The sequence below is a fragment of the Silene latifolia genome, chromosome X, assembly GCF_048544455.1.
Source record: "Silene latifolia isolate original U9 population chromosome X, ASM4854445v1, whole genome shotgun sequence".
NCBI lineage: Eukaryota > Viridiplantae > Streptophyta > Magnoliopsida > Caryophyllales > Caryophyllaceae > Silene > Silene latifolia.
The window spans coordinates 339,486,322-339,494,516 of record NC_133537.1 but is presented as its reverse complement, the minus strand read 5'-3'; the positions used below and the strand labels follow the sequence as shown (position 1 = coordinate 339,494,516).

General features: G+C 43.5%; 2 protein-coding genes across 2 annotated transcripts; one reads left to right on the top strand and one right to left on the bottom strand.

The window, feature by feature from the left end:
• LOC141619342 (uncharacterized) lies at positions 1-1,776 on the top strand. Its single transcript, XM_074436366.1, has 3 exons — positions 1-606; positions 754-835; positions 1,058-1,776. Exons 1-3 carry the CDS (start codon positions 38-40, stop codon positions 1,439-1,441), a joined length of 1,035 nt encoding a protein of 344 aa, XP_074292467.1. The 5' UTR covers positions 1-37; the 3' UTR covers positions 1,442-1,776.
• Positions 1,777-1,927: 151 nt separating this feature from the next.
• Positions 1,928-2,307, bottom strand: LOC141621025 (23 kDa jasmonate-induced protein-like). Its single transcript, XM_074437748.1, has 2 exons — positions 2,068-2,307; positions 1,928-2,023 (listed from the first exon to the last, which is right to left on the bottom strand). Exons 1-2 carry the CDS (start codon positions 2,305-2,307, stop codon positions 1,928-1,930), a joined length of 336 nt encoding a protein of 111 aa, XP_074293849.1.
• Positions 2,308-8,195: the final 5,888 nt, after the last annotated feature.

Genomic DNA, 8,195 nt, shown 5'->3' with positions numbered 1-8,195 from the left:
AGAATTATAGACAGTAGGAAATAAAAAGTAGGGAGTAATGGAAAGTGTAGTTCTGGGAAAGGAGAAGCTGCGGACACTGGCGAAACTGATTCAGCAGCAGGAGGAAGAACGCATTAAGAGCATTCCGTTTAGGTCGGAAAGGGACCGCAGCGACTACCTTCGATGCAGCCGGGAAACTCATGATCAGGCAGTGACACTCCTTGACGACCACTACAAAGGCGTGACCAAGGCAGCTAATAATAATAATAATAATAATAATAATACGGATGATGCCTCAGTCGAGGAGGTGGTCAAGAAGTACCTGAGTTACCTTGAAATGGCTGTGGGGTTCGGGATGCAGACGGTGGCAAACGTGCACCTGAGGAACGATTTCCTGACAAAAGTCAGGGGACATGCTGACTCACTCATTCCACGGATCAAGGAGCTCACCGAAGGCTCACTTGAGCCGTGGGAGATTGAGTCCAAAGCAAAAGATCTTATTGAAGAGCTATCTGTTTTCAAGGAAGCCATGTACAAGTCCATCGTTAAGAAAGCCGACTCGTCTTCTCGGAATTTCTCCAAAGCCATCAAGCTATCTGGCAACTCCTTCGAAGACCTCGTTTCCAAGTCTCTTTATTTTACTCTCCTTCATAATTCATATCTACTACTTGCTTGATAGCGCTATCATCTGTTTACCTTTTTTTTTTTTTTTTTATTCCTTAATATTTTAATCAAACGTGAACAAATGATTATAGCAGTCGTTTTGATTTGCAGGTATCAGAAGAAACTTGTGAGGGAAAAAGGGTCTGAATTTGACAAGCCATTCGAGCAGTTGGAAGACGAACAAAAGATAGAGGTATCCGACTCCCATTTAATTAGGCTTCCTAACTACTCCCTCTGTTCCAGTGATATGTTTACACTTTATTTATTTTGTGAACATATCACTGGAACGGAGGGAGTACCATACTATAAGTCTTACTTACAATCGCTCTAACTTACAAAAAAAAGAGTTAGTTTAGATAGTTTTACACTCCCGTTGTAAATTATTCCCAATTACAACGGTTGTAACAATGTGAAGGTGTACGATGAAATTATCAAATCGTCCGGGAGAGGAACATTCTTGGAAAACACGGCGTACAAGGTGGCTGATAAAATAGGGAAAGGGCTACTAATATTCACACTAGCCATGTCAGCGTGGGACATCTACTCGTCGGATCACAAGCTGCAAACAACTGTCAAGGAGGGGGCAGAATTTGGGGCAGGTTGGGCAGGCGGGTACATAGGAGAAATTTCAGGGGCAGCAGTGGCAACCTATCTGGTTACTGCAATTGGGGTGGCAGAGACAGCAGCCACCGCAGCATTCGTGGGCCTGGCAGCGTTTGTTACTGGGTTTGGAATCGGTATTGCGCTTGGGATTTTGGCCGGATATGTTGTCGATAAGATCTTTGGGTCGGGGGGGTAAGCACACTGGAGGTGCTATTACTGTGAAAGGCGATGAACCTAAAGCGCCTTTTATTCCAAATCATCCTCGTTATCAAGCGGTTTATGCTGCTCCCATGCCTGACGGAGCTCTTTTGGCTCGTCAACTCGCTTACAAGGGTGCTCCAACTACTCTGGTGGCTGCTGCTTAGTCTGATTCCTTGCCGTTATCCACTCTTTACTTTCGCTTTTAATTCTTGTGTAAGACCGTTGTATACTTGTGTGGTGTATAACGGTCAGTAATATGTTGACTTCGTTCGTAATTTCATATGTTTTAATTAAAGCCGTTGTACACTATATAACGGTCTTATTGTATAATTTGATTGTCTAATAAATTGCGCCCAAATCAAAACCTTAAGGTGGTGGATGAGGCCCAACTATTATAATTATTCCTATTAATTATCGTCACAAAAAGAAGCAAACATACCTTACTAATTACATCATTTGTCTGATACCAACCAAGCACCCACTATCGTGTAGGATTATCCTGAGTCGCTTCGAAGACAAGGGCTGTAATAGACGCTGCATTAACCTTTTCATGGACGAAAGAGGCCCATTGACCATTCTGAATTACAGACGGGTAGAGACACACCCAGCGTACTCAAATACCGCCACCAGTTTCAGTGGACCACCCGTAGCATTGTAGATTACGCACCTTACGCCCTTTCTCTCAATAGCTGTTTGAATCTTATCAACGAAATTTCGAGCTTCAATATCCTTCCCTTCCGCATTCTTCATCTCCAATGCCACACGCGCTCTGTCTACAGCTTGTATCGCCTTGTGATTATACTCTGTCATCCCTTTGAATGTTGCATCCGTCACTGATGTCCCGAACACATGACATGCCATGACTAACAATGGAGACAAAACAATTTAAAAATAAGTCCGAAACCTAGGAACAAACCTATTAGTGTGAATATGATTATATGTAAATTAGTTATGTAAATATTCTTCCTAGATACTAGCCTTAGTTTAGCCTTGTATTTAGGGTTGTTATCTTGTTACATATCTTGTATGTTTCTATATATACGTAATACAATCTCATCCCAACTCAGGGGGTTTACAAACTAATATGGTATCAGTGTAGGTCTCTAAACCCTAGATCGATCCTCACATCTTCATTTTTTTCCTTTCTGCCTTCATCCGTTTCGATGGGTGACAAAGCAACCCCACCAAAACCATCTTTACATCCCGTCTACACAGTATCAAATATACAGAATAAGGTCCGCGTTCTCGATGGAACAAAGGTTACGTATGCATCTTGGGTTCGCCTCTTCACACTCCACGCAAAAGGACACAAAGTTCTCTCTCATATCGACGGCACGGAACCACCATCCGAGACCGATGACACTTATGAGGAGTGGTGTGAAATTGATGCACTCGTTCTTCAATGGATTTATGGGACTCTCAGTGATGAATTCCTTCCCCGAGTCCTTGAAGATAACTCCATGGCACGCGAAGCTTGGAAACGAGTTGAGAACATTTTTCTCAACAACAAAGGCGCACGTTGTGCGGCCCTAGAACACGAGTTCAATACTTTAAAACTCGCAAATATGGCGTCCCTTGACGCCTATTGCCAACGCCTCCGGGATCTTGCTGGCCAAATGAAGGATGTTGGGGCGGCTGTCAACGATCAGCGACTTGTTCTTCAACTTGTCCGTGGACTCCCTTCATCGTATGACACTGTTGCTTCCTACATAAACCAAACTTTGCCCAATTTTGAAACTGCCCGGAGCATGTTGGAATTGGAACTCCACCATCAGTCTGCACAGGAGGAGCCATCTGCGGCCTTGGTTGCGTCCAATGCCCCGACCTCTGATTCGTCAGGTTGGAATGAAAAATCGAAGTCTTCCTCTTCGACAAATCAGGCTCGTGTAAATCCCAACCCAAACTACAAAGGTAATAATTATAATCCCAATTACATTCCAAATAATAATCGGCGTCGTGATAATCGTAATATGAATTATAAGCCACGGTCTGATTCGAACTCTGCAACACCCAATTCGAATCCGTCTCTGGTTCCCTCACCATTTCCTATGGCTCATTGGCCCTACCCGTGGACCCCACCCCCATGTCCTTATCCTACCTATCCGGGTTGGACCCAACCATGGCAGCCGTGGGCTAACTCTCGGTCCTCTCCTCGTCCCTCTGCTCCTCGCGGTCATGCTCACATAGCTGAAACAGAGCCTACTCAATTGACTGATTTGGGACAAGCTTTTCAGGCCATGAACTTGCAGCCACCTTCTGATGGTCCTTGGTTTATGGATACCGGTGCATCCTCGCACCTTACTGCTGACCCAGGTACGCTGATTTCCTCTTCTAATGCACATAATATTCGGTCTATTTTAGTTGGTAATGGCCATAGCATTCCTGTCCGGGGCTCGGGAACTTCTGTCCTTAATGCCAAAAACCGCACTTTATACCTTACCAACGTGCTATACACACCCCGAATAATCAAAAATTTAATTTCTGTCCGTCAATTTACAAAGGATAACAATGTCTCCGTTGAATTTGACCCGTTTGGTTTTTCTGTGAAGGACCTTCAGAATGGGACTACGATCTTGAGGAGTGACAGTAATGGCGAGCTTTATCCCGTGTCCACCGAGTCTTCAACGTCCTCTTCTTCCCCTGGTCACGGTCATGGTCTCCTCGTCTCCTCAAATGATGTCTGGCATAGTCGTCTTGGCCACCCCGGGCCAAATATTCTTCAAGTTCTTAAGAGTCAGTGTGTCATTAGCTACAATAAAGAGTCTAGCTCAGGTCTTTGCCATTCGTGTCAAATTAGCAAACATAAACGATTGCCGTTTCATGATTCGTCATCTGTTAGTCTTGCACCTTTTGATATTATTCATGCAGATTTGTGGACTAGCCCTATTCTAAGTAAAAATGGATACAAGTATTATCTTATTCTTATTGATAATTTTACACAATTTGTTTGGGTTTATCCACTAACGGCAAAATCCGAAGTTTATACAAAATTCCGACAATTTGCAGCATATATACGTACTCAATTTCAGTCTCCCATTAAAAATTTTCAATGTGACTTGGGTCGAGAATTTGATAACAGCTCTTTCAAATCCTTTGCAAATCAAACTGGTCTTCAATTTCGTTTCTCATGCCCACAAACATCGTCACAAAACGGTAAAGCCGAGCGTATGATTCGCCGAATAAATGAAATTGTTCTTGCTCTACTTTACCATGCGTCTGTTCCACCTTCATTTTGGGTCGATGCTCTTCATGCTGCAGTTCATCTCCACAATATTCTTCCTACTAAAATCCTTAATTACCGTTCACCCACTTCCGCTCTCTTCGCTAAAGAACCGTCTTACGAGCATCTTCGCGTTTTTGGTTGCGCTTGCTATCCAAACCTGTCCGCCAAACGACCTCACAAATTAGCTCCACGTTCCACTATGTGTGTCTTCTTAGGTTACCCACCTCAACATCGTGGGTATAGGTGTCTTGATCTCAACACGGGTAAAGTTCACATTTCGCGTCACGTTACTTTTGATGAGTCGAAGTTCCCTTTCGCTGAGTCCTCCTCAAATAAACCTGCCAATTACTCCTTCCTTGACCCCGTTAACCCCCTCCTTCTTGACCATATAGCCACACCTCACCAACCATCACCCATACCCACACCCGAACCCGAACCCACCACGCCTGCCTCCCCCACGCATGCTGCTGAACCTCACACCCCAGCCCCCTCTCCTCAGACCGCTCACCCATCCCCTACCTCACCCACACATACCCCTCCTACCTCCCCTGTTTTCTCAAACCCTTCAACCACTACATCCACCCCCACGTCACAAGCCCAGTCTACTCCCTCTCCACCGCCACCACCACCACCTCCACCCCCGCCTTTTCGTCCTCACACGATGAGCACTCGTGCGATGAACGGAATTTTTAAACCAAAATCCCTTATTGCCACGCAAACCCCGCCTTTATCCCCTTTACCCAAATCACCACATGAAGCTCTCCGTGACTCGAATTGGAATGCTGCCATGAAAGACGAATATCGTGCATTAATTGAGAATCACACTTGGGATTTGGTGCCTCGGCCAAATGATGCTAACATCATTCGTTGTTTATGGTTATTTCGACATAAATTCCACAGTGACGGTTCGTTACAACGCTATAAGGCTCGACTCGTTGTTAATGGGAAATCCCAACAGGTTGGTGTTGATTGCGATGAAACTTTTAGTCCCGTTGTGAAACCTACTACAATTCGCACTGTTCTTAGTCTTGCCGTATCTCGTAACTGGCCAATTCACCAACTTGATGTCAAAAATGCATTCCTTCATGGTGACTTGGCTGAGACTGTTTATATGCATCAACCCCCGGGATTTGTTGACAAATCTGCCCCTACTCATGTCTGTCGTCTGCGTAAGTCTCTATATGGTCTAAAACAGGCACCCCGTGCATGGTTTCAACGGTTTGCGACTTTTGTTCTCTCACAGGGTTTTCGAAGTAGTGTGTGCGATTCTTCCCTTTTTATTTATCATTCTGGTGCTGACATGGCTTACATTCTTTTATATGTGGATGATATTATTCTTACCGCCTCTAGCTCGACTCTGTTGCAACGTAATTCGCGATGACGGATTTGGGGGTTCTAAACCATTTTTTGGGAATCAATGTTACTCGTAATGGCTCTGGGTTATTCTTGTCGCAACGTACTTATGCTGAACAGATTCTTAGTCGTGCGTCCATGAGCTCCTGCAATCCTACGGCCACACCAGCTGATGTCGGGTCCAAACTTAGCTCCACGGCTGGTCCTCTCATTTCCGACCCTTCTCTTTATCGAAGCTTGGCCGGAGCACTTCAATATTTAACCATTACGAGGCCTGATATTACCTACGCCGTTCAGCAAGTGTGTTTGTTTATGCATGCCCCGCGTGAGCCGCATCTTCACTTCCTTAAACGCCTACTCCGCTACATTAAAGGTACGCTTGCTTACGGCTTAACTATTTCTCGTTCCTCCTCCCTCAACATTACAGCTTACTCCGATGCCGATTGGGGAGGATGTCCTGATTCCCGTCGTTCGACGTCCGGGTATTGTGTTTTCTTGGGAAATAATCTTGTTTCCTGGTCGTCCAAGCGACAACCGACTGTTTCAAAGTCAAGTGCTGAGGCCGAATATCGTGGGGTAGCCAATGCCGTAGCTGAGACTAGTTGGCTTCGCAATTTATTGTTTGAGCTTCGTGTTCCTATTACTCGGGCCACACTAGTCTATTGTGACAATATTTCCGCTGTTTACCTCGCTGGCAATCCGGTACAACATCAACGCACCAAACACATTGAACTTGACATTCATTTCGTACGTGAAAAGGTACAAGTTGGTGCTGTTCGAGTCTTACATGTTCCCGCTGAGTATCAATATGCAGACATTTTTACTAAGGGACTTCCTCGTTACCTCTTCAATCGTTTCCGGTCCAGCTTGTGCGTTCGGCCTCCTCCCGCTCAAACTGCGGGGGCGTATTAGTGTGAATATGATTATATGTAAATTAGTTATGTAAATATTCTTCCTAGATACTAGCCTTAGTTTAGCCTTGTATTTAGGGTTGTTATCTTGTTACATATCTTGTATGTTTCTATATATACGTAATACAATCTCATCCCAACTCAGGGGGTTTACAAACTAATAAAACCTTGTGATATTCTCTCATGTACCCCCTCTATTTTTGAAAAAAAAAAACTTTGACCGTTAATAACTCTTGGATACAAGTTCAGGAAACGATAAACTTTTTTTTTTCTAATTGACCGTCTTTAAGAGGTCTTCAGTTTAAAAAAGAATTCACCTAAGTCTCAACTCGTAGTCGGGAATTATCATCGGTCAAAGTTTATTTGTTAAAAAAGCTCTGACCAACCATAACTACCGCCTACCGGCTACAAGTTCAAAAATCGGTGATATTTTTTTTTTCAAATTCAAGGCCTTGACGAGATAATTGGTTTGAAAAAAAATTACCGTTTTCTGAACTCGTAGCAAAGAATTATTCTCGTTCAAAATCTTTTTGGTGAAAAACGAGGGTACATCTTAGAAAACGAAAAAGTTTAGGGATACACGAGAGAATATCCTTTTTTTTTTGTTTGAGTAAAGGAACAAACCTTTTTTTTGGAGAACGGCTTGGAGCAAGATCAACTTAAAAGTAGACGGCCGGCCAATTGCTCTTGTTATGGTATCGGAAAATGCTTGGGGGTATTTAGTATTTATAGGGGGTATCGTTTGAACGACTCGTGTGTCCACTTCCATCTCTACCCTAAAAAAAATTTGAAAGACGGTTTCTACTTTCTTGTTACATTCCACCCACCTCTCCCAATCCCCTTATTATTCTATCCAAAGGCCGTTGATGTTGATAGGTGTATCATGTATGCATGTATGCATGTATGTATGGTTTTCCACTCCCACAAAAGCTAAATGCAATTACTTAGAGTTGAAGGAATCGGTCGTATCGAAGACCGGGACAATGTTAATGTAGTTACCCCTGCCAATTGAACGTTCTTTAATCTTAAACTGCTGGATTGTTAAACCCATTCTCGACGACATAATCAAACTACCGGATTTTCCAAAGAAGTAGAAAAATACTCTCACAAAATATTATCGACACATCACCTGAACACGAACTCAAATATTAAAAACCCAATTTTCAAACGGTATATTACAAACGCCACACCGGTAATATATATTACAGTATACTCCGTATAACATTTACACGAGTCAAATACAAACCACATATCGACACCGG

Bases quoted from the DNA above. Each gene is read 5' to 3' on its own strand.
- LOC141619342 (XM_074436366.1), top strand. From the start codon at position 38: ATGGAAAGTGTAGTTCTGGGAAAGGAGAAGCTGCGGACACTGGCGAAA. The intron at 607-753 runs GTCTCTTTATTT...TTTGATTTGCAG, and splicing joins TTCGAAGACCTCGTTTCCAA to GTATCAGAAGAAACTTGTGA. The intron at 836-1,057 runs GTATCCGACTCC...AACAATGTGAAG, and splicing joins AAGACGAACAAAAGATAGAG to GTGTACGATGAAATTATCAA.
- LOC141621025 (XM_074437748.1), bottom strand. From the start codon at position 2,307: ATGGCATGTCATGTGTTCGGGACATCAGTGACGGATGCAACATTCAAA. The intron at 2,024-2,067 runs GTATTTGAGTAC...TCTGTAATTCAG, and splicing joins GTCCACTGAAACTGGTGGCG to AATGGTCAATGGGCCTCTTT.